We start from the raw sequence: 27,064 nt of genomic DNA, 5'->3' as shown, positions 1-27,064 counted from the left end.
ACAGAGGATCATTAGGAACTATTTTGATATTGATTAAATTTTCATCACATATGATCCACTCAAATTGAATCAAGAGGATATAGAAAACCTAAATAGATGGATATCAAGGAATAAACTGAAGCAGTAGTTAAAAACCTTCCAAAAGAGGAAAGCCCAGCACCAGAGGGTTTCTCAGGTGAGTCTAGTAAAGAAGAATTAATGCCAATTCTCTTCAAATTATTCCATGAAATATAAAAGGAACACTACCAAATTTATTCTATGAAGTCATTATCACATGATATTCAAACTAAATAATGACACACTAAGGAAAGAAAACTACACAACAATAACTCTGATGATCATAGATGCAAAAATCCTTAATACAATATTAGCCGTTTACATTCAAAAACACATTAAGAAGATGGTACACCATGATCAAAATGGTTTCAACCCAGGGATGCAAAGTTGATTCAACATATACAAATCAATAAATATAATTCACCACATAAATACAATTAAGGACAAAAATCACATCATCTGAAGAGATGCAGAAAAAGCCTCTGACAAAATTCAGCACCCATTTATGGGAAGAATACTGAAGAAACTAGGTATAGAGGAACTTATCTCAATATCATAAAGGCTTCATATGATAAACCCATAGGAAATATCATACTGAATGGAGAAAAACTGAACAGCATTTTTTTCTAAAATCAAGAATAAGACATTGTTGCCTGCTCTCATCACTCCTATTCAGTGTGTTCTTGAAATTAGCCAGATAAGTCAGGCAAGAGAAGGAAATTAAAGAAATATAAATAGAAAAAAAATTACATTATCTCTGTTTCCCAATGACATGATCCTATATCTAGAAGATTCCCCCTACAAAATAAAATTCCATCAGAAGATTATTGGAGCTGATAAATAAATTCAGCAAAGTACAAGATACAAGATCAACATTTAAAAAATCAACAGCTTTCCTATACTTTAATAGTGAATCTGCTGAGAAAAAATGAGAAAAATAATTCCATTCACAATAGCTTTAAAAACCAGATCAAACCAAATCAAACTCAAAACAAAAAAATCAACCTGTGAATACTCCTAACCAAGGAGGTGAAAGACGTCTACAATGAAAATTACAGAACACTGAAAAAAGAAGCTGAAGAAGACCTCAGAAGATGTTTCTTTAACCTGCACAAAAATCAACTCAAAGTGGATCAAAGACCTAGGAAATAGACCAGAGACACCACAGCTGCAGAAGATGGAAAGACCTCCCACATTATTAGATATGTAGAATTAATATTGTCAAAATGGCTACATTTTGATATACAGATTCAATGTAATCTCCATCAAAATAACAATGGCATTTTTCACAAAACTAGAAAAAATATTTTAAATTCACTGTAGGAAAAATAGACTCAGAGTAGCAAAGCAATACTGAACAAGAAGAGTGATGCTGGTGGCTTTATGATACCTGTTCTCAAATTATACAACAGAGCTATAGTAACAAAAACAGCATAGTACTAGTATAAAAAGACATGGAGATCAATGGAATAGAGTGGAGGAGACCAAGAAAAAAAATCCATATAGCTAGTCATCTGTTCCTAATAGAGGTGCCAAAAACATACATTGGAGAAAAGAACTTTCTTTTTTATCAAATGGTGCTGGAAAAACTGGCTAGCCATATGTAGGAAAATGAAACTAGATTCCTGTCTGTTCACCTTGCATAAAAATCAACTCAAAGTGGATCAAAGACCTAGGAAATAGATCAGAGACACCACAGCTGCTAGAATAAATCAAAGGGCCAATACTCCAGCACACTAATGCAGGCCATGACTTCCTTTATAAGACTGCTAAAGAGAAAAAATCAAAGTGATAGAGTGCCAGGGATCCCAGCAGCCTGCAGCAGGGCCCCGGAGATCCAGGCCAACTGATTCGCGTGGCCTGCCCTGCGGCTACAGAAGGCGTGGCGCCTCAGTGAAGCCATTAATTAGCAAGCAGGGAGGTTAGGGAAGGCCATTAGGTGGAATCCCACCAGCCAAGCCCACACGGACCCTTGGGCCGAGCACGGGATCTCAGAAGGGGAAGGAAGCGGTACAGTCCCATCCCCCACAGCGGACACTCCACTGAGGCAGTCAGCGGCCACCATCCGGGAAAGCTGAAGGATACACCGCCACTCTCCTTCAGAGTGCAACATCAAAACAGCGGACACTCCATCCAGGCAGTCAGCGGCCACCATCCGGGAAAGCTGAAGAATACACCACCACTCTCCAACAGCTTGCAACATCAAACAGCCAGCAGCAGGACCCCGGAGATCCAGGCCAACTGATTCGCGCGGCCTGCCCCGCAGCTACAGAAGGCGTGGCGCCTCAGAGAAGCCATTAATTAGCAAGCAGGGAGGTTAGGGACTGCCATTAGGTGGAATCCCGCCAGCCAAGCCCACCGCCCACGCCCGGAACAGGCCCAGCGACCTGCCAGCATTGTAGTCACGACACCCCAATTGGAATAGGGACAGAGCAGAGCCGCCTTCCACTCCCGGAACAGGCCCAGAGAGCCGCCAGCGTGGTAGACACGTCACCCCAATTGGAGTAGGGGCACAGCCGCCGCCCGCACCTGCAAGGGAGACTTTTCAAGTATACAAGAGCAACATAAATAAATAGGGGGTAAATTTCAAAACACAACAGTTGCACCAAGCAGAAAGAAACGCGAGCAGTATGAAAAGACAAGGAAAGAAAGGACCACAAGCAATGCAGGTCAACTCAACTTTAGAAGAGGTAATAGCTGCAACAGATGGAATATCAGATAAAGAGTTCAGGATTTATATGCTTCAGATGATCTGGAGTCTCAAGGAAGACATGAGACAGCAAAATCAGACAATGAAAGATCACATTGACAAACAAATCCAGGAAGTAAAAGATCAATTTCACAGGGAGATAGAGGTAATAAAAAACAAACAAATTGAAATTCTAGAAATGCAGGAAACAATAAACCAACTTAAAAACTCAATTGAGAATACTACCAGCAGAGTAGATCACTTAGAAGAGAGAACATCAGACAATGAAGACAAAGTATTTCAACTGGAAAAGAACATAGACAGCTCAGCAAGTCTGCTAAGAAACCATGAGCAGAACATCCAAGAATTATGGGACAATATCAAAAGACCAAATTTAAGAGTCATTGGGATTCAGGAAGGCACAGAGCTCCATTCCAAAGGAATAAACAGTCTATTCAGTGAAATAATACGAGAAAACTTCCCAGAATTGAAGATTGAGACAGAATCCCAAATCCTAGAAGCCTACAGGACGCCGAATGTGCAAAATCATAAGAGATCCACACCTAGACACATTATAATGAAGATGTCCAACATACAGAATAAGGAGAGAATTTTAAAAGCTGCAAGAGAAAGAAAGCAGATTACATTTAGGGGTAAACCAATCAGGATAACAGCTGATCTCTCAACACAGACTCTGAAAGCTAGAAGATCCTGGAATAACATATTTCAAACACTGAAAGACAATGGGCTCCAACCAAGAATCGTGTATCCGGCGAAATTAAGCTTCAGGTTAGAAGATGAAATTAAAACCTTCCACAATAAACAAAAGTTAAAAGAATTTGCAGCTAGAAAACCATCTCTTCAAAAAATCCTTGGCAAAACATTACAGGAAGAGGAAATGGAAAATAACATTGAAAACCAACAATGGGAGGTAGGACAGTAAAGGGGGGAAAGTAGTCAAAGAGGATGACAAATCAGGTTTAGTAACATCAATAAACAAATATGGATAGAAGAACAAACCATATCTCAATAATAACCCTAAATGTTAATGGCTTAAACTCACCAATTAAGAGACACAGGCTAGTAGAATGGATCAAAAAACAAGACCCAACAATATGCTGTCTACAGGAGACGCATTTGATAGGAAAAGATACACATAGACTGAAGGTGAAAGGTTGGGAAAAATCATATCACTCATATGGACTGCGGAAACAAGCAGGAGTGTCCATACTCATATCTAATAAAATAGATTTCTTTGTTTTTTTTTAAAGAGAGAGTGAGAGAGGAGAGAGAGAGAGAGAATTTTTAATATTTATTTTCTAGTTCTCGGCAGACACAACATCTTTGTTGATATGTGGTGCTGAGGATCGAACCCCGGCCGCACGCATGCCAGGCAAGCGCGCTACCGCTTGAGCCACATCCCCAGCCCTAAAATAGATTTCAAGCCAAAGCTAATCAAAAGGGATATAGAAGGACACTTCATACTGCTCAAGGGAACCATACACCAACAAGACATAACAATCATAAATATATATGCCCCAAATAATGGTGCAGCTGTGTTCATCAAGCAAACTCTTCTCAAATTCAAGAGTCTAATAGACCACCATACAATAATCATGGCAGACTTCAACACACCTCTCTCACCACTGGACAGATCTTCCAAACAAAAGTTAAATAAGGAAACTATAGAACTCAATAACACAATTAACAACCTAGACTTAATTGACATATATAGACTATACCACCCAACATCAAGTAGCTACACTTTTTTCTCAGCAGCACATGGAACCTTCTCAAAAACAGACCATATACTATATCACAGGGCAACTCTTAGACAATACAAAGGGGTAGAGATAATACCATGCATCTTATCTGATCATAATAGAATGAAACTGAAAATCAATGATAAAAGAAGAAAGGAAAAATCAAGCATCACCTGGAGAATGAACAATAGGTTGCTGAGTGATCAATGGGTTTTAGAAGACATCAAGGAGGAAATTAAAAAATTCCTAGAGTTAAATGAAAACACAGACACAACATATCGGAATCTATGGGACACATTGAAAGCAGTTCTAAGAGGAAAATTCATTGCTTGGAGTTCATTCCTCAAAAAAAGAAAAAACCAACAAATAAATGATCTCATACTTCATCTCAAAATCCTAGAAAAAGAAGAGCAAAACAACAGCAAAAGAAGTAGAAGGCAAGAAATAATTAAAATCAGAGCTGAAATTAATGAAATTGAAACAAAAGAAACAATTGAAAAAATTGACAAAACTAAAAGCTGGTTCTTTGAAAAAATAAATAAAATTGACAGACCCTTAGCCATGCTAACGAAGAGAAGAAGAGAGAGAACCCAAATTACTAGCATACGGGATGAAAAAGGCAATATCACAACAGACACTTCAGAAATACAGAAGATAATCAGAAATTACTTTGAATCCTTATACTCCAATAAAATAGAAGATAGTGAAGGCATAGATAAATTCCTTGAGTCCTATGATCTGCCCAGATTGAGCCAGGAGGATATAGACAACCTAAACAGACCAATAACAATAGAGGAAATAGAAGAAACCATCAAAAGACTACCAACTAAGAAAAGCCCAGGACCGGATGGGTATACAGCAGAGTTTTACAAAACCTTTAAAGAGGAACTAACACCAATACTTTTCAAGCTATTTCAGGAAATAGAAAAAGAGGGAGAACTTCCAAATTCATTCTACGAGGCCAACATCACCCTGATTCCGAAACCAGACAAAGACACATCAAAGAAGGAAAACTACAGACCAATATCTCTAATGAACCTTGACGCAAAAATCCTCAATAAAATTCTGGCGAATCGGATTCAAATACATATCAAAAAAATTATACATCATGATCAAGTAGGATTCATCCCTGGGATGCAAGGCTGGTTTAATATACGGAAATCAATAAATGTTATTCACCACATCAATAGACTTAAAAATAAGAACCATATGATCATCTCAATAGATGCAGAAAAAGCATTCGACAAAGTACAGCATCCCTTTATGTTCAAAACGCTAGAAAAATTAGGGATAACAGGATCATACCTCAACATTGTAAAAGCAATCTATGATAAGCCACAGGCCAGCATCATTCTGAATGGAGAAAAATTGAAGGCATTCCCTCTAAGATCTGGTACAAGACAGGGATGCCCTCTCTCACCACTTCTGTTCAACATAGTCCTCGAAACACTGGCCAGAGCAATTAGACAGTCAAAAGAAATTAAAGGCATAAAAATAGGAAAAGAAGAACTTAAATTATCACTATTTGCAGATGATATGATTCTATACCTAGCAGACCCAAAAGGGTCTACAAAGAAGCTATTAGAGCTAATAAATGAATTCAGCAAAGTGGCAGGATATAAGATCAACAAGCATAAATCAAAGGCATTCCTGTATATCAGCGACAAATCCTCTGAAACGGAAATGAGGACAACTACTCCATTCACAATATCCCCCCAAAAAATAAAATACTTGGGAATCAACCTAACAAAAGAGGTGAAAGATTTATACAATGAAAATTACAGAACCCTAAAGAAAGACATAGAAGAAGACCTTAGAAGATGGAAAAACATACCCTGCTCATGGATAGGCAGAACTAACATCATCAAAATGGCGATATTACCAAAAGTTCTCTATAAGTTCAATGCAATGCCAATCAAAATCCCAACAGCATATCTTGTAGAAATCGATAAAAGAATCATGAAATTCATATGGAATAATAAAAGACCCAGAATAGCAAAAACAATACTAAGCAGGAAGTGTGAATCAGGCGGTATAGCGATACCAGACTTCAAACTATACTACAGAGCAATAGTAACAAAAACAGCATGGTACTGGTAACAAAACAGGCGGGTGGACAAATGGTACAGAATAGAGGACACAGTAACCAATCCACAAAACTACAACTATCTTATATTTGATAAAGGGGCTAAAAGCATGCAATGGAGGAAGGATAGCATCTTCAAAAAATGGTGCTGGGAAAACTGGAAATCCATTTGCACCAAAATGAATCTGAATCCCTATCTCTCGCCGTGCACAAAAGTTAACTCAAAATGGATCAAGGAGCTTGATATTAAATCAGAGACACGGCATCTGATAGAAGAAAAAGTTGGTTATGATCTACACGCTGTGGGATCGGGCTCCAAATTCCTCAATAGGACACCCATAGCGCTAGAGTTAACAAATAGAATCAACAAATGGGACTTACTCAAACTAAAAAGTTTTTTCTCAGCAAAAGAAACAATAAGAGAGATAAACAGGGAGCCTACATCCTGGGAACAAATCTTTACTCCACACACTTCAGATAGAGCCCTAATAACCAGAATATACAAAGAACTCAAAAAATTAGACAATAAGATAACAAATAACCCAATCAATAAATGGGCCAAGGACCTGAACAGACACTTCTCAGAGGAGGACATACAATCAATCAACAAGTACATGAAACAATGCTCACCATCGCTAGCAGTCAGAGAAATGCAAATCAAAACTACCCTAAGATACCATCTCACTCCAGTAAGACTGGCAGCCATTAGGAAGTCAAACAACAATAAGTGCTGGAGAGGATGCGGGGAAAAGGGCACTCTTGTTCATTGCTGGTGGGACTGCAAACTGGTGCGGCGAATTTGGAAAGCAGTATGGAGATTTCTCGGAAAGCTGGGAATGGAACCACCATTTGACCCAGCTATTCCCCTTCTCGGTCTATTCCCTAAAGCCCTAACAAGAGCATGCTACAGGGACACTGCTACATCGATGTTCATAGCAGCTCAATTCACGATAGCAAGACCGTGGAACCAGCCTAGATGCCCTTCAATAGATGAATGGATAAAAAAAATGTGGCATTTATACACTATGGAGTATTACTCTGCATTAAAAAATGACAAAATCATAGAATTTGGAGGGAAATGGATGGCATTAGAGCAGATTATGCTAAGTGAAGCTAGTCAATCTTTAAAAAACAAATACCAAATGACTCCTTTGATATAAGGGGTGTAAACAAGGACAGGGTAGGGACGAAGAGCTTGAGAAGAATATTTACAGTAAACAGGGATGAGAGGTGGGAGGGAAAGGGAGTGAGAAGGGAAATTGCATGGAAATGGAAGGCGATCCTCAGGGTTATACAAAATGTCATATAAGAGGAAAGGAGGGGTAAGACAAGAGAATACAAATGGAAGAAATTATTTACAGTAGAAGGGGTAGAGAGAGAAAAGGGGAGGGGAGGGGAGGGGAGGGGGGATAGTAGACAATAGGACAGACAGCAGAATACATCAGACACTAGAAAGGCAATATGTCAATCAATGGAAGGGTAACTGATGTGATACAGCAATTTGTATACGGGGTAAAAGCGGGAGTTCATAATCCACTTGAATCAAACCGTGTAATATGATGTATTAAGAACTATGTAATGTTATCAACGACCAATAAAAAAAAAAAAAAAGACTGCTAAAGCTCAAGAAATAAAACCAGGAATCTATTAAGGGGGATAGGTTCAAATTAAAAAGCTTTGGTGCAGCAAACAAGAGTGTGAAATGAGAGTCTATTGAATGGGAGAAGATCTTTGCCAGTTACTCTTCTGACAGAAAATCAATATGCAGAATATATAAAAAAACTCAAAAACCTTACCATGAAAAAAAAATAGCTCTATCAAATAATGGGCAAATGAACTTGCAAATGATTAACAAATACATGCAAAAATGTTGAACACCCTTAGTAATCAGAAAAATGCAAATCAAAACTACATTAAGATTTCATCTCATTATAGTTAGAATGACAATCATCAAGAATACAAATAATAATTGCTGGGTGAGGACATGGGGGAAAAGTTTTACTCATGTATTTGTTGGTGGGACTGGAAATTAGTACAAACACTCTGGAAAGCAGTATGAAGATTCCCCAAAAGCCTAGGAATGGAACCACAATATGACCTAACTATCCCACTCCTTGGTACCTATTTAAGAACTAAAATCAGCATATTATAGAGACAAATGCATAAAAGTATTTATAGCAGGAGCACAATTCACAAGAGCAAGTTATAGAACCATCCTAAGTGTCCCTCAATAGACAAATGGATAAATGTCTGGTATATATAAAATTTTTGCTCATCCAAAACCAAAAATGAATTATGTCATTTTCTAATAAATTGATGGAAATGGAGAACATCATACTAAATGAAATAAACTTTTTCTCACATGTGGAAACTAGAAAGAAAGAAAGAATTAGGGGGAAAAAAGATCTCACAAAAATAGAAGAAAGAACAGTGGAGTAGAAGAAAGAGATTCAGGGAGAGGGAGGAGGGATAGGAAAGGGAAGAACTGTAGAATGAAACTGACCAAACTATGAAATGTGCATGTAATGAATATATCATAATAAATTCCACTTTTATATATAACTATGAGGCACCAATTAAAAAATAAATTAATTGAAGGAAGATCAATAGAGGAGAGGAAAGACATCAGGAGGAGAAAGGACAGGAATGAAGGAAGTAGTACTGAGAATTGAAATAGAGCAAATTATGGTATATGCATTTATGGATATGTCAAAATGAAATCCATGATTATGTATAACTATAATGCATTAATTAAAAAAAGAAATTTCATCACTTTAAAAAAGTTAGGTTTATACTCTGATATCTAATGTATAATAAAAGCCTTAGCTCTACATATGTTTGGACAGATAAAATTTTCCAATGATTTTAGATTCCTTTTTCCTGAAAATATTACATAATACTCCAACATTTTAATAGTCATTCATAAGAATTATAGTTGTTGATAAATCTATACATTATAATAAGCACTTCTACATATATCAATGAACTCAATCATCATAATTCTGCAAGACAGGTTAAAAATGTAAGCAAGCCACAGGATCTTCCCCATATTTTCTGAATCTACTCCTACTATTCTACCAAATCAGTTGTTTCTGTATTGCAAATATATAAATATAAAAAAAGTCCTGTAATTCAAAATGCTGTGGAAAATAAGGTGAAATTTATGGGGCTGTTCTTAGACAATATTGATATTACTTGCTGGTGTAGTAACCTTTCTTTCTTCTTCATGGTATTTTAGAAACTAATACAAATGAGGAAAATACAAATACCTATTTCACTAGAAACAAAATACTTTTAACAAAAAAATATCACTAAGTATATATTATGGTATACCATTGTTTTCAAAAGCTCTTTTTACTGAAATAAGAGGTTGCTTAAGGAAATGACATCCAAAATAGGTCTCTGCTTTGATACTTTTCTTTCTTGTAGTAGATGTTACAAACAACCTCATATCGAGGGGGTGAAATCACTGCAAACACCTAGAAAGAACATCCATTGCTACTACAAAGGGTTTTGAGATGGTGAAATCATCAATTCCTAGAAAAAATATTAAAGTCTTTTCTTTGAATGAGGCCACTGTGAAAATCTCTATTGAACTACTACAGACAAATGAAGTTGAATTAAGAACATTAATTTATTCAATGAGTCCCAAATGCCACACCACTCCAAAATATATAACTATGTATATAAAAAACATGTTAAAATAAATAGTTTAAAGAATTGGCTATACTTTCCAAAATGCATATGTTGTTTTTTAAAATATGAAGACATACAAAATACACACACAAATTGGCAATGACTAAGGAAAATACCTCTGAACTCATTTTCATTTGCGCCGTTTCTATTTCCTTTTGTTTGCAAAGATGATTTGCCAGAATCCCATCTTGTAATATTCTAGCATTCTGTTCTTGAGTAAGCTGCCTCTGGAGGTCATTTCGGTCCTCTAAAACCTAGAGATACATTTCATCAAGTTTTTGGTTTTGTTACACTGGGGAAATTCTAAAAGCTTAACTAAAAGCACAATCCACAAAATTAAATACACACACACACACACACACACACAACTATAAAAAGGAAGTAGTCTATTAAAGTCATATGAATTACTTAATTTTGTGCTTTTATTTCTTGGTACTCAGAGGCACTTAACCACTAAGCCCCATCCCCAGTCCATATATATATATATTTTTTTTTGTTTAGGGCCTTGCTAAATTGTTGAGGCTGACTTTGAACTTGTGATCCTCCTGCCTTAGCCTCCTGAGCTGTTGGGATTAAAATTAAATTTGTCAAAGAACATAACCAGTTCTTAACAATATATAGAAACAATATCATGAAATAAACATTTTTATAAAACATTTAATTAGTTTCACAATAGTTTCAAAGCTATTTAATGTGTATTTTTGGATTTTAACATAAAAATGCTGCATTTACAATTTTTGTTAGTAATTAAAATCAATTTACTTTTCATTCCTTCATTCAGAAAACATATAGTGAACATCTATTAGAATCCAAGATTCACAATGCATAATTTTAGTTATAAGATTCACAATTTATTTTTAGGGTAAAATAACATTGTTTTAAACATAAACAATAGTCATATGCCAACTAACATTGCTCTAGTCCACAAAAGACCACTTATATAATGATGGTCTTTGAAGATTATATTGTCTAGATATCTTAAGTTCATGTAAGCATATGCTATGATCTTTGCATTACAATGAAATTGCCAAATAACACATTTCTCAGGTCACATCCTTGTCATTAGGTGACACACTATATATCAAAGGGATATAAGTAATATTGATGATTAATATGAAAATTTTACCAAAGATAGATTTACCTGATTCAAATTAATTTTTATAGTCTTTAACTCCACCTCTAGTGTCCTGAGAGAGATTTCAAGTTGTTGTTTCACTTCAACTTCTTTATTATATTGCTCTTCTTTCTTTCTTAAGTGTTGTTTAATTTTTTCATAAGCGTTATCAGCATTTCTTCTCTTTTCCTTTTCTTCTTTTAAGGCAAATCTACAGTTTAGTATACTTTATTTTAAAATGTATTTTGTTAAAAAATTAAAAGTTCATTTTGTGATCTTATTCTACATACAGTGATTTATTATCCAAATAAAATTACTATATTTTTGAACATTTTTCATTTCTAGTTTTCATGTTTTTGATTTTTCACTTCAGTTGCCTCCAAAGGACATATACACTTGAAAACTAATCAATTCTCTTAATTGATAAATTTCTTTTAGTACTAATTCTGCTGTAAAGTTATATACTCAAATTATCTTTTTAACAACATAGTAATTCCTCCTCAATTAAAAAATAATAATTTAAAGTTAATTAAGTTTGATAAAAATTATTTATAAACAAGTTTATAAATTCACCAGAAATAAATTTTTTAACTTCATGAAACTTTACCAGTGTCCCTAAAAATGATTTACAGTGTAAGATAGTACCTTCAAATGTATTCACACCACATAAATTTGCACATCACTATAAACCAAGACTAGGCTAAGGAGCCCAATGTCTGTTATTACCTTTTTATATTTCTTTGTTGTATTACTTTCAACTTACCTTAATTATTTTTTTATAAGCAAATTAAAATTCTCCTTTGGAACAAGATAGGATCTAGTACATAATCTAATATAGAGAGCAATGTTCTTGGTCACACATGTATGGAATTTCTGAAGGGCAGTGGAGATTATTGCTAGGCACAGTAGGACCTTTATGCCAACAAGTGAACTAAAGAAATCCATACTACTTCACAAAGAAGTCCCCCCATAAGAGTATTTAACCTGGACATAGAAGTATTAAACTGAAGTCCACAGAGCACTTTACAAGAGTTCTGACCTGGAGGGGGTAAACCTTGGTGCACTTCCTTTCTATTGCCTCAGTATTACTGGAGTGAAGATTTGATGACTCTTGTTAGAAGGTTCATTTCATTTCCCATTACTCTCCCAACCTTAAGCAAATTTATAGAGGAACTTAAGTTTGGTGTTTCCATAATACTAAGAGTATTTTAAGCAACATATGACACTACTCTTGTGGAGAAAGAAAGTATCCATATTCTTGATTGGCCTTTTGATGATGGTGCATGACTGGTCCAAATTGTTGATGACTGGTTTAATCTTGTAAAACTTAAGTTTCATGAAGAACCTATTTACTGTGTTGTAGGCCTTGGGAGAGCTCCAGTGCTTGTTGTGCTAGCATTAATTGAAGGTGTAATAAAATATAAAGATGCAGTACAATTCATAAGACAAAAGCAGCATGGAGCTTTTAACAGCAAGCAACATTTGTCCTAAAATGTGTCTGAGCGCCAAAGACTCCAATAGTCAGACACCTGTTGTATTCAATAAAACTTAGGCTACTGCCTTAAAAGTGAAACTTAGGATGGGGCCTAATTTGTTGTCCATATTAGCCAATATGTTGGTGTGGTGAATAAATCTGATGAAGCTTCCATAAGAACTGTTTTATTAGAAAGCAGTTTTACCAGGCCACAAGCTTAACAGGATTTCAGCCTCTATGTTTGAGTTATAATCAACCTATTTGGACACTTAGCAAAAGATTCTTGCTGTTCACAATTTAAAATGTGCTTATCATTGTGCCATTTGATTTTTCCTGAAATCATGCGGTATTGAGTTAATGTCTTTAAATCTACTTCTATGCCAAATCTTATATAAGAAGTTTAGAAAGATAAGGTGCCAAAATGCCCAGCACAATACTTGTGTATTTTGAGAATCATAAAAAACACAATTCCGGGGTGGGGATGTGGCTCAAGCAGTAAGCGCTTGCCTGGCATGTGTGGGGCGCTGGGTTTGATCCTCAGCACCACATAAAAATAAAATAAAGATGTTGTGTCCACTGAAAACTAAAACTAAAACAAAAACAAAACAAAACAAAAATTCCAGGAACTAAGAACACCCTAGACTTTATGTGATTTATTCCTTCAGTAATTTCAAACACTGTAAGGTTATTTGCCTGTTCACTTTATGTTTATATCTCCCAAATTCACATTGGTATACATAAGGTTTGCTTTTAATCACTGCATTTTTTTGTTTGTTTAATTTTTATCAAGTCTTATGGCAATTATTTAATATCTTTCTGTATGTCTTAAATTTTGCTTTTATGGAAAACCTCCATTTTGAAAACCTAAGTTGTTCCAGAAACACATGTCTTTAATATCTCCAGACCAAACAAAAAAAAAAAAGCCTTTCAGTTAATTTAATGTTTACACTTGGAGGTGCAACTGAACAGGAAGGGTCTGAAAAAAAATTGGAAGAGGAGGCTATTAAATATTTTTAGTAAAATGTTGCCTTTGTCTTATGCAGAATCTGTAGAATATATGCTTTTTAGTAAATATTTTTAAAAAGGTAGAGATACTCTGTTATTGTAGCTAAAACAATTCTTAATCATAAAATTTCTGAAATTCTTGTAAGGAAGGAAGGAAAGAAGTTTTTCATAATTATCAGAAATTCAGTACCAATTTTTTTGTTTGAAGTGTATTTTTTCTTCCCAGCCTTTTGCAAAAATCAATCAATCAATCAATCAATCAATCAATAAAAGTACATTTCTGATAATGAATTGGGCAGACAGTTGATATTTTATATGCCTTTTGAACTGTGTCACTTAATATTTGGATACTTGATAATTTTGTTTTATTAAGTAATTAATAACTTTGTGATATATATTAATGTTAGTTAAACCATATATTTATATTGTCTGGAATGTGTGGTTACAGTTCTGTGGAGAAATAATTTGTCAGTGTTCACCAGCTTGTAAAAACTTGGTGCAAGAGTTTACACATCTAAATAAATAATAAAATGCATGTGTCATAAAAAATAAATAAATAAAACTGAAGCTGAGGTTCTAGCTCAGTAGCAGAATGCTTGCTTATCATATGCAAGGCCTGAATTCAACCCCAGAACCACCATCACAATTAAAAAAATTTGCATTTTTAAAGATTTTTTTCTGTATCGAGAATAATGGCCATTTCATACTCTGTTGAAGAAATTAATGATATAAAGTTTCTTTAGAATTATTAAGAAATATTGATCAAAGACCTTTTCAAAAGTTTTTATATTTTAACCAAATAATTCTCTATTGAACAATTTATTCAAAGTAAATAATTAGACTATAGAAAATGATTTATATAAAGTGTTCCTTGCAGCATTCATTGCAATGTGGAGAGAGAAAAAAAAAAAGAAAGAAAGCTTGTCCTGGGCTTTTCTTTGTTGGAAGGCTTTTAATTGCTACTTCAAAATAATTGCTCGACATTGGTGTAGAATTTCTATATCTTCAAGGTTCAACTTGGGTAGGTCATATGTGTCTAGATATGTGTCAATATTTTTGAGATTTTCCAGGTTATTGGAATTTGTGATGATACCTACCTCCTTTATCATCTCTAATTTGTTAATTCATCCCTTTCTTTTGGCTAGTTTGGGTAAGGGCTTATCAATCTTTTTATCTTTCCTAAGAATAAATTCTGTTGCACTGATCCTTTCCATTTTTAAAATTCTGAATTTAATTAATTTTGGCTCTAAAATTAATTATTTTCTGTCTTCTATTGATTTTGGAATTAGTTTACTTTTCTTTTTCTAGGGCTTTAAAGCCTTAAGGCTGAGTTCTACAAGACCTTTAAAGAAGAATGCCAATCCTCCTCAAATTATTCCACAAATAAAAAGAAATCGAACACTACCAAATTCATTATATGAAACAAACTGCATTCAAAAACACACTCCACCTATTCCACTATTCCATCAAATAGGTTTTATCCCAGGGATGCAAGGTTGGGTCCACATACACAAATCAATAAATGTTAAGGACAAGAATCACACAATCATCTCAACAGATGCAGAAAAAGTATTTGACAAAATTTAGCACCCATTCATATTAAAAATATTGGAGAAATTAGGGATAGGAGGAACTTACCTCAACATTATAAAGACTACAATGAACTGAAGGCCAACATCACACTAAATGGAGATAAACTGAAAGCATTTCCTCAAAAATCAGGAACAAGGAATACCCACTTTCACCATTCCTATTAAACAGAGTCCTTGAAACTCTAGCCAGAGAAATCAGGCAAGAGAAGGAAATTAAAGGGATACAAATAGGAAAAACAAGAAGTGAAATTATCTCTGTTTGCAGAGGACATGATCCTATATCTAAAAGATCCAAAACATTCCACTAGAAAATTTCTAGAACTGATGAACAAGTTAATAAAGTAGCAGGATACAAGATTAACTTACACAATTCAATCACTTTCCTATACTTCAATAATGAATCAACTGAGAAAAAAATTAGGAAACCTATTCCAGTTACAATAGCTTCAAAAAAAGAAAACAAAAAGAAAAAAAGGGAATAAATCTAACAAATTAAGTAAAAAATTTCTACAATGAAAAACTATATAAATGGATGAGAAATAAACCTTTGACTACCCAACCAATTACCTACTTTCCTCCCTGGGATCTATAAGTCCTTTCAGATTGCATAAATTAGTTGAATATATTATTTGTTAATTTCAATAGAATTATTTTTGTTTTTGTTATCCTTTTATATCAACTATTTTCAATGCGACAAGCCCCAAATCAGCACTTTACTTAGAAAATGTGTCTACAGGAATAATCTAAATGTCATTTAAAAAAACAAAGAAAAGTATGTAACATTGATGACAGAAACTGAAAAAGTGCTTAGAAGATGAAAAGATTACCCACGTTCTTGGATAGGCAGAATTAATATTGTCAAAATGGCCATGTTAGCAAATGCTTAAGACAGATTCAATGCAATCCCCATCAAAATACCAATGACATTTGTCATAGAACTATAAAAATTACTTCTAAAATTCATTTGGAAGAGTAAGAGACCCAGAATAGCCAAAGTAATCTTAAGCAAGAAGAACAATACTGGTGGCTTTATGATATCAGATTCAAATTATGGTACAGAGTCTTAGTAATAAATACAGCATGGCATTTACATAGACATGAAGTCAAATGGAATAGAATGGAAGACACAGAGATAAATCCACATAGATATAGTCATCTGATACTCAGACAAAGGTGTAAAAAACAGACTTTGGAGAAAAGAGTCTTTTTAACAAATGGTGCTAGGAAAAATAAATATCTACATGTAGAATGAAAGCGGATCCCTATTTCTCATCTTATACAAAAGTCAACTCAACGTAGATCAAGGACCTAGATATTAGATCAGAAACTTTGAACCTGCTAGAATAAAACATAGGCTCAACACTCCAACATAATGACATAGGCATCAACTTCCTTATTAAAAACTCATAAAGCACAAGAAATAAAACCAAGACTCAATAAGTGGGTTGAAGTCAAATTAAAAAGATTCTCCACAAATATCAGGCTAAGCGAAATAAGCCAATTCTAAAAACCCAAAGGCCAAATGTTTTCTCTGATATGCAGATGCTAATCCATAATGGGGTGGGAGCTAGGGAAGAATGGAGAACTCTGGACTGGGCAGAAAGGAGTGAGGGGTGGGGAGGGGGTTTGGGGGTGGGAAGCATGATGGAATGAGACAGACATTATTACCCTATGTACATGTATGATTGCACGAATGGTGTGACTCTGTATCATGTACAGCCAGAGAAATGAGAAATTATGCTCCATTTGTGTCCAATGAGTTGATATGAATTCTGCTGTCATGAATAACTAATTAGAAGAAAACAAACAAACAAACAAAACAAAAGCTTTCCCACAGCAATAGAAACAAAAGTTGTGAAGACAGAGTTTACAGAATGGGATAAAATCTTTGCTAACTGCTTCTCCATCAGGGGATATCCAGACTAAATAAAGAACTCAAACTCCACTCCTGCAAACCAAATACTTCAATTAGTAAATGGGCAAAAGTACTAAACAGACACTTCTCAAAAGAAGAAATAAAATGGCCAACAAATACATGAAAAAAATGTTCAATGTCACTAGAAGTCAGGGAAATGCAAATCAAAACTACATTGAGATTTCATCTTACCCCAGTCAGAATGGCAATTATCAGAAACAGAAATAATAAATGTTGGTGAGGATGTGGGGAAAATAGTACACTCATAAATTATTGGAGGGATTGCAAATTACTCCGGAAAGCAATACAGAGATTTCTCAAAAGACTAGGGATGAAATCACCATGTGACCCAGCTATCCCAATCTTTGCTATTTATCTTAAAGAATTAAAATTAGCATATTATACTGATATAGGCATATCAAGTTATGGCAGCACAATTCACAACAGCCAAGTTATAGAACTAGCCCAGTAGTGCAACATTAGATGAATGAATAAAGAAAAAGTGGTGTATAGTCACAATGCATTTTTACTAGCCAAAAAGAAGAATGAAATTATGACATTTGATGGTATGGGAATGGAACTTGAGAATATCATGCTAAAGCTTATGAAATAAGCCAGATTTAGAAAGTCAAGGGTTGAATGTTTTCTCTCATATGCAGAAGCTTGACCAACAAGGGTGAAGGTGGAGGGAGGGAACTCCATGAAGAAAGAAGGGAGATCACTGGAGGAAAGGAAAGGTAGTTCTGATGAGGAGTGAAGGGGGATGTAAAAGGAGAGGAATGGTGTAATGAAATTGACCAAACCATGCTATGTACCCCCAATATTATGTATAACTTTAATGCACTAATAAAAACAAACAAAAAACAGAGATGCTAGAGAGTTTGTTCATTCCTTCTGCCATGTGAAGGTACAGGAAGAGGGTAGCCATGTATGAATTAGGAAGCAGATCTGCATCAGACACCAAATCTGCTAGTATCTTGACTTTGGACTTCCCATCTTTCATAACTTTGGCAAATAAATTTATCTTATTTATTAGCTACATACTCTATATCTTGTTATAGCAACCTAAATGGGCTATAAAATCAAAGATAAAAAGAATAAAAGAGGAAATAGAAGATATAGAAAAAAATCAATGAAAATTTAAATACTTTGAGAAAATGAATAAAAGTGATAAGCCTGTATGTAACTTCCATGCTAAAAGTTGATCTCATAGAAGTAGAGAATAGAACAATGGTTACCAGAGTCTGTGTAGGCTTTGGAAGAGGGGAGATAGAGAATCATTAATGTGTATAGGCCACAGTTGGATAGGAGGAATCACTTTGTTCAGAAGTTCAAAGATTCATGATTAAGATGTTAATTCTCCTGCATCTAATTCCCAGAAGGCCAGTAGGCTCTTTATTTATGTATTTTTTATTTGACAAGTTAATTCTAAAATTCATATGAGTACTAAGATGTAGGTCAGTGGTAGAACACTTCCCTAGCATGTACAAGGCCCTGGGTTTGAACCCCAGGAAGGAAAAAAAATCACATGGAAATGCAAAGAATCTAGAATAGCCAAAATAACTAAAAAAGAACAAAATATGAAGGATAGGAGTGTTGATTTCAAGTAGTATAAATCTATAGCAATCAAAACTGTGATACTGGTATAAAGAAAGTCAAATAGATTAATGGAATAAAATGGAAAGTATGTAAGTAAATAAATATGAATATCCAAATAGCCAAATTACTTTTGACAAAGGCACAATGATGGTACAGTGGAGAAAGGATAGGTTTTTGAATACATGGTGTTGGAAGAAGTGGATATCTCCACAAAACGAACTTGGATCCATACCTCATAACCTATAGAAAATGAACTTGAAGTGGATCATTTGTATAAATATAAGACCTAAAACTAGAAACTAGAAAGTGGTAAGAGAAAGTGGTAAGATCTCAAAAAAAACAAAAACAATATAATGTTTAGGATTGTTATAAAAGAAACCAAAAAACTCCCAAACCAAACCCAAATTTTATTTGCCAAATAGTGAGGTTTCTATATGGCAGCCTTCTATATTGCCATTAAAACTCTGATAGAGAAGAATATGCATATAATTGTTAAGATGTATTCATGGTTGATAAGTCATTTATTATTTTCAAGAATTTAATATTCCACAAGACTAAAGAAGTTCTCTTCTTTGCATATCCTGGAAGGTAAGTCAACAATTACAATTTTTTTTAATTTAAAATAAGTCAGTCCTACATCTTTTATTTTCAATTGCAAATTTTAAATCTTCACTCCTGAACAATTCTGAAAATAAAATATAGTCAGCTCAGAACCACTAGCAGATAAAAATCTCAAATTAAATAAGCCCAAGTTATTCATTTTTTACTTTGAAATATTTGACAAGTATCTTTGTATTTGTATTTTACTTTTTGCTTTTAGAACAATTTTATATTTTGTAAGCATATTGATGAAAACATTGAGAGATCAGAAACATGCTATATTGGACAATGATTTAGAAATCATTCTGTGATTTAAAATATCCTTCTTAGATTTAGACAAATGTAAGATAAATTCCACATGGAGTTCCCTTGAACAACTAAAACCAAAAGAATTCAGAGATTTTCTTTCTCATGCCTTTTCTTCATAATTGTATATTCACTGAATAGACAGGGACAAAAATACCTTAGTCTGAACTTCATGCAACTATATTGCTGGATATTCAAAGAATATTTTAAACTTTTTATATTAAAATATTAAACAATTGTTACAAAAATTCAAATAATGCAAATACATATCTATAGTATATAAGTAGTTCAAATAAATAATTCTTTAAAATAGAATTTCATACCTCAAATTGTGAATTTCTCCTTCCCATTCTACCTTTTCATGTTCTAACTGTGATTTCACTTCATTTGTGCTTGACAGCTCCTTTTGTAGTTCACGAACCTTATTTTCCATTTTTTTAATTTTTCCTGTAAGTAGTTCACAATGACTTTTTTTAAGTTCTATTAATCTTTTATATGAATGAACTGCATCCCAAAGTTTTAATAGGCTAACAGAATCTGTATCAGGGAGAAAACAAGGTAGAAGTAAAACATATGAGTACATTTTGTCTAAAATGTACTATGCATTTTCACATTCACATATTAATATATGAACAAAAGTATACTGAGTTCCTACAATGTGGAGCACATTATATTAAACTTTGCAGATAAAACAGACAAAACTTCTACTCTTGTTTAGGTTAAAGTCTTGCAGTAAAGAAGACAAATAGTGACCATTATAAATCCAGAAAGATGCTATACGAAAATAGAACTCTGTGATCACACAAGGGAATTTGGTCTACACTGGGCCGAGGATGATTTTCTTGTGGAAGAGATGGCTACACTGAGAAATGAGGGTGAACAGGAAGCAGATAGGAAGAGGGTGAAGAAGAACATTAGCTCTATTTTTAGACAAGATGAATTAAAGGTTTTGCTTCATGTTCCCACCTGAAACAACCAAACACAAAACAGACAAACTATATCAAATAACAATTTCAAGCCAGTGGATTTCCTTCAGGTAAAGAAGACAATAATCTCTGATAGGAAATAAGTAAACCTTCTGAATATTCCTGTTTCCTGCTGTGCAAAAGCTTCCAGATCATTATACTAGAGGAACTAAAGTGAGTCTAACAGATTCCCTGAATTGAGGTGATGAAGTCTGGTAAGTCTGTAAGGAAGAGAGAGACATCACAGCATCGAATATTAGAGAGGAAGGAGCAGTACAGAGGAAGAACCCTGGAGATCTGTAGGGGGTCATCCTTGAGTATTTGAGTAATGAACACCACATGTGTGCCAGGAAACTACCTGGGACCAAATGAGAGAACATCTGGAAAGATTAGAGGAAACTATGCCAGGAAGAGTGTCATTCCCATCAGGCAGGTTATAAAAACTGGTAATTCTCTTGGCAATGGGTAATCAGAAATATCTTGCCTGAGCAGTGAGGAATTAACTCTAAGTTAAGTACTGTTCTGATATACCTAACAAATCATAAAAATAAAAAGACCAGGAAGGATCAAGTGATATGTAAGTAACCTAACTGAATCCCAAACTAAAATTCAAAAAGAGCCAGCATGAAAGATTTCATAAAACAGAAGAAAACCAAACAATCAAATTGCACTTTAGGGAGATGCAAGCTGAGAAAAATCAAACATTATGACAGACAAATCTAAACGGTGTGAGTTCACTTATGTGTGGATTTTTTTAAAGATTTGTAATAATACAAAAAAATTGCAGATGAACACATAGCCTAGAAATACTGAAAAAAAAATAAGGAAAAGACATGACAGAATGCATAAAATCTAGGGAATAGTCTATTTTATCATTTGTTACCATAAAATATAAACCTATTATAGAAAGTTAAAATTTATGAAAACTTAAGCATACAAATATAGACTGTATATGATACCACCTGATATCAAGAGAAATGTAAACAGAATTAAAGATGTATTACATAACTGCACTATTGATATAATTTCATAGGCACTTTTTGTTGCTATTGTGAATTCCAGTGTAATAAGTATCCACTTAAAAGGCCATTCAATCTTAATCATATTCACAAAAGCAGTTAATTTTTCCAGTGAATTGCCTGTACTAGTAAAAAGTGACCTCTTGCATTTCTTATTTATTTTTCACCATTCATAATACTTTTAACATAGAAAATATACATGGATTGAATATAAACTTCCAGTTAACAGCAATCTGTTAGTAGTTAAGGTTTTGTAGAGTCAAAATATGCACATAGATTTTTCACTATATCCAGTAATTATGTTACATTATAATGCTCTAAAATCTTCTATTAAAAGGTAGATAGTCAAACTGGATTAAAAACTAAGATCAAACTATATGTATCTATAAGAAACATACTTAAAGACCAAATTTGTTAAAAAGATGGAAAAAAATATATTCACTAATATTTGATAAAAGAAGGCTTAGCAGAAATGGCTATATTAATTCCAAAGTGGAGTTCATAGCAAAATCTACTCCCAGCAATAATGAAGGTCACTTCATAATGATAAAGGATTTAATTAATCAAGAAGACGCATAGTTCTGAATGTTTATGCACCCAATGACATCTTTAAAGTATATGAGGCAAAAATTGATAGAACTGAAAAAGAAAAAAAGATAAAGTTCACAAGTATCTTCTGAGATGTCAAAATTCCTTACTCAATAAGTAAGAATATGTGGGCAGAAAAATCAGCAAAAATGTAGTAGAGGGGCTGAGGCTGTGGCTCAGTGTTAGATAACTTCCCTAGCATGTGTGAGGCACTCACTGGGTTTGATTCTCAGCAACGCATATAAATAAACAACAACTAAAAAAATAAAAATAAAAAAAGAATGCAGTAGACTTGAACGCATAATTCTACTTACAATAAATCTTAATAAAATGATTAAATCAAAATGACTTTAGCCATCCAAAGTGTGTTCCCTGATTACAAAGTAATCAGAGTAGAAATCAATAATGAAAATATCTCTGAAAATTAATATTTAAAAAGTAAGTTAACACAATTTAAATAATACTGTTTAAAGAGGTAATGAAAACAGAAACTAGAAAGTATTTTGAAGTAAATGAAAATAAAAATACAAGATGGCAGAATTTGTGGAATGTAACTATTGCTGTACTTAAATGAAAATTTTTAGCACTGAATGTTCCTATTTGAAGCATCTCATATCAATGGTCTTTGACTTCCACCTAAAACTAGAAAGGAGCAAATTAAACTCAAAGTAAGCAGAAGAAAGGTTATAATAAACATGAATACATATAATAAACATTTGCTATAGTCTGTTTTTATCTCCTCAAAATTCATATCCTGAAATATAATGGATTAGGAAATAGGGCCTGTTGAAGAGAGGGGGCACAGAACTCAAAAAACTGATTAGTCCTCTTAAAAACAGAGACACACTGGAGACTATCATGCTGAGTGAAATCAGTCAATCCCCCAAACCTAAAGGCCTAATGTTCTCTCTGATATGTAGATGCTGAATCACAATGGTGGGGGTTAGTGGATGTTCACTTGATTGGACAGGGGTGAATGGGGGGATGGGAGAGAGGATGGGAATGTAAAAGATAGTAGAATGAATCTGAAATAACTTTCCTATGTTCATATAAATACATGACCAGTATAACTCCACATCATGTACAACCACATGAATGGGAAGTTAAACTCCATATATATATGATATGTGAAAATACATCCTACTGTCATGTATAACTAAAAAGAACAAATAAAAAAAATCCACAAAAAAACAGAGGTGCTAGAGAGTTTATTCATTCCTTCTGCCACGTGAAGGTACAGGAAAAGGGTAGCCATGTATGAATTAGGAAGCAGATCTGCATCAGACACCAAATCTGCTAGTATCTTGACTTTGGACTTCCCATCTTTCATAACTTTGGCAAATAAATTTATCTTATTTATTAGCTACATACTCTATATCTTGTTATAGCAACCTAAATGGGCTATAAAATCAAAGATAAAAAGAATAAAAGAGGAAATAGAAGATATAGAAAAAAATCAATGAAAATTTAAATACTTTGAGAAAATGAATAAAAGTGATAAGCCTGTATGTAACTTCCATGCTAAAAGTTGATCTCATAGAAGTAGAGAATAGAACAATGGTTACCAGAGTCTGTGTAGGCTTTGGAAGAGGGGAGATAGAGAATCATTAATGTGTATAGGCCACAGTTGGATAGGAGGAATCACTTTGTTCAGAAGTTCAAAGATTCATGATTAAGATGTTAATTCTCCTGCATCTAATTCCCAGAAGGCCAGTAGGCTCTTTATTTATGTATTTTTTATTTGACAAGTTAATTCTAAAATTCATATGAGTACTAAGATGTAGGTCAGTGGTAGAACACTTCCCTAGCATGTACAAGGCCCTGGGTTTGAACCCCAGGAAGGAAAAAAAAAAATCACATGGAAATGCAAAGAATCTAGAATAGCCAAAATAACTTAAAAAGAGCAAAATATGAAGGATAGGAGTGTTGATTTCAAGTAGTATAAATCTATAGCAATCAAAACTGTGATACTGGTATAAAGAAAGCCAAATAGATTAATGGAATAAAATGGAAAGTATGTAAGTAAATAAATATGAATATCCAAATAGCCAAATTACTTTTGACAAAGGCACAATGATGGTACAGTGGAGAAAGGATAGGTTTTTGAATACATGGTGTTGGAAGAAGTGGATATCTCCACAAAACGAACTTGGATCCATACCTCATACCCTATAGAAAATGAACTTGAAGTGGATCATTTGTATAAACATAAGACCTAAAACTAGAAAAATTCTAGACAAAAGCATAAAAGAAAAGTTTTATGACCTTGTGCTAGACAAAGATGTCTTAGACATGACACAAAAATAAAAATCCATATATAAATTGATTTCATGAAAATATAAAACTTCTGCTCTTGAAAAGATATCATTAAGAGGACAAAAAGCCTAGAATTAAAGACAAAAAAACCATGATTATTTCAATAGAAGCAGAAGAAGCATTTGACAAAATTCAGCATCTTCTTCTTCAAAACACTAGAAAACCAGGGATAGTACGAACATACCTCAATATTGTAAAAGCTATATATGCTAAACCCAAGGCCAACATTATTCTAAATATAGAAAAACTGAAAGCATTCCCACTAAAAACTGGAATAAAGCAGGGATACCCTTTCACCACTTCTATTTAAGGTAGTCCTGGAAAATCTAGCCAGAGCAAATTAGACCAAAGAAAGAAATTAAAAGGATACAAGTAGCAAAAGAAGAACTCAAACTAGCCCTCTTTGTTGATGACATAATTTGATATTTAGAAGATGCAAAAACCTCTACCAGAAAACTTTTAGAACTCATAAATAAACCCATCAAAGTAGCAGGTTGTAAATTTAACACCATAAATCTATGGTGTCCCTATATATCAGTGATGAATCAACTGAAAAAGAAATTATAAAAACTATTCCATTAACAATAGCCTCAAAAAATAAAATATTTGGAAATCAATCTAAAAAAAAGAGTTTTTAAAGACCTTTACAATGAAAAACTACAGAACACTAAAGAAAGAAATTGAAGAAGACTTTAGAATATGGAAAGATCTCCCATGTTCTTGGATAGGCACAATTAATATTGTCAAAATGGCCAAACTATCAAATGTGCTATACAAATTTAATGCAATTCCTATTTAAATTCCAATGATGTTCTTAATAGAAATAGAAAAAGCAGTCATGAAATTCACTTGTAAAAAAAGGAGGCCCAGAATAGCCAAAGCAATCTTTAGTGAGAAGAGTGAAGCAGGAGGCATCACAATACTGGATTGTAAATTATATTTCAGAGTTATAGTAACAAAAATGACATGGTATTGGCACCAAAATAGACATGAATACCAATGGAACGGAATAGAAAACAGAGACAAACCCACTTAACTATAGTTATCTCATACTCCATGAATGTACATTGGAGAAAAGATAGCCTCTTTAACAAATGGTGCTCAGAAAACTGGAAATCCATAGAGCAAAGTGAAATTAGACCCCTATCTTTCACCCTGCATAAAAACTCAATTCAAAGTGGATCAATGATCTAGGTATTAAACCAGAGACCCTGAGCCTACTAGAAAAAAAAGTAGGTCCAAATCTCTATCATGTCAACTTAGAAACTGAATTGCCCAACAATACTCCTAAGCACAAGAAGTAAGATCAAGAATCACTAAATGGGATGGGTGCAAACTAGTAAGCTTATTCACAGTAAAGGGAACAATCGATAATGTGATAGAGCCTACAGAATAGGAAAAAAAAATCTTCCCTGCATGTACCTCAGATAGAGCATTAATGTCCATCATATAAAACTTTTTTTTAATAGATGGACACAGTACCTTTATTTTATTAATTGTATCTATGTGGTGCTGAGGATTGAATCTAGTGCCTCACACGTGCTAGGTAAGAGCTCTTCCACTGAGCCACAACCCCAGCCCAAGAACTCAAATAACTTAGCACCAAAAAAAAAAAAAAAAAAAAAAAAAAAATCAGTAACTGGGCAAATTGAGCAGACACTTCACAGAATTATAATTGATCAACAAATATATGAAAAAAATGTTTAACATCTCTAGTAATTAGAGAAATGCAAGTTAAAACTACACTGAGCTTTCATCTCATCGAGTCAGAATGGCAGTTATCAAGAATACAAGTAGCAATAAGTGTTGGTGAGGATGTGGGGAAAAGGTACACTCATATATTGCTGATGGGACTATAAACTGGTGTAACCACTATTAAAAGTAATATGGAGATTCCTCAGAAAACTTGGCATGGAACTACCATTTTACCCAGTTATCCCTCTCCTCAGCATGTACCCAAAGGATTTAAAATCAGCATACTATATATCACATTAATGTTTATAGCAGCTCAATTGGCAATAGCTAAGTTATGGAACCAATCTAGGTGCCATTCAACAGAAGAATGGATAAAGAAGATGTGATATATTACACAATGGAATACTACTCAGAATGACTTTATAACCATCGCTGGTAATTGGATGAAACTGGAGATGACCATGCTAAGTGAAATAAGCCAATCCCCAGAAAACCAAAGGCTGAATGTTCCCTCTGACATGTACATGCTAACTCACCATAAAGGGGGGGGAGAGGAAGAACAGAAGTTCAGTGGATTAGATAAAG

General features: G+C 34.0%; 1 protein-coding gene across 1 annotated transcript in view; it reads right to left on the bottom strand.

The window, feature by feature from the left end:
• Ankrd30a (ankyrin repeat domain 30A) overlaps positions 1-27,064 on the bottom strand; it is a 115,556-nt gene that overhangs the window by 40,697 nt on the left and 47,795 nt on the right. The window contains exons 22-24 of the mRNA XM_026399545.2: positions 20,220-20,433; positions 11,433-11,616; positions 10,408-10,545 (exon numbers count right to left, since the gene is read on the bottom strand). Coding sequence (XP_026255330.1) covers positions 10,408-10,545; positions 11,433-11,616; positions 20,220-20,433 — 536 coding nt within the window. The remainder of the gene's footprint in view (positions 1-10,407; positions 10,546-11,432; positions 11,617-20,219; positions 20,434-27,064) is intronic.

This window comes from Urocitellus parryii, chromosome 5, assembly GCF_045843805.1.
Source record: "Urocitellus parryii isolate mUroPar1 chromosome 5, mUroPar1.hap1, whole genome shotgun sequence".
Lineage (NCBI taxonomy): Eukaryota > Metazoa > Chordata > Mammalia > Rodentia > Sciuridae > Urocitellus > Urocitellus parryii.
The sequence above is the reverse complement of the archived record's forward strand: the minus strand, read 5'-3'. Positions and strand labels throughout refer to the sequence as shown.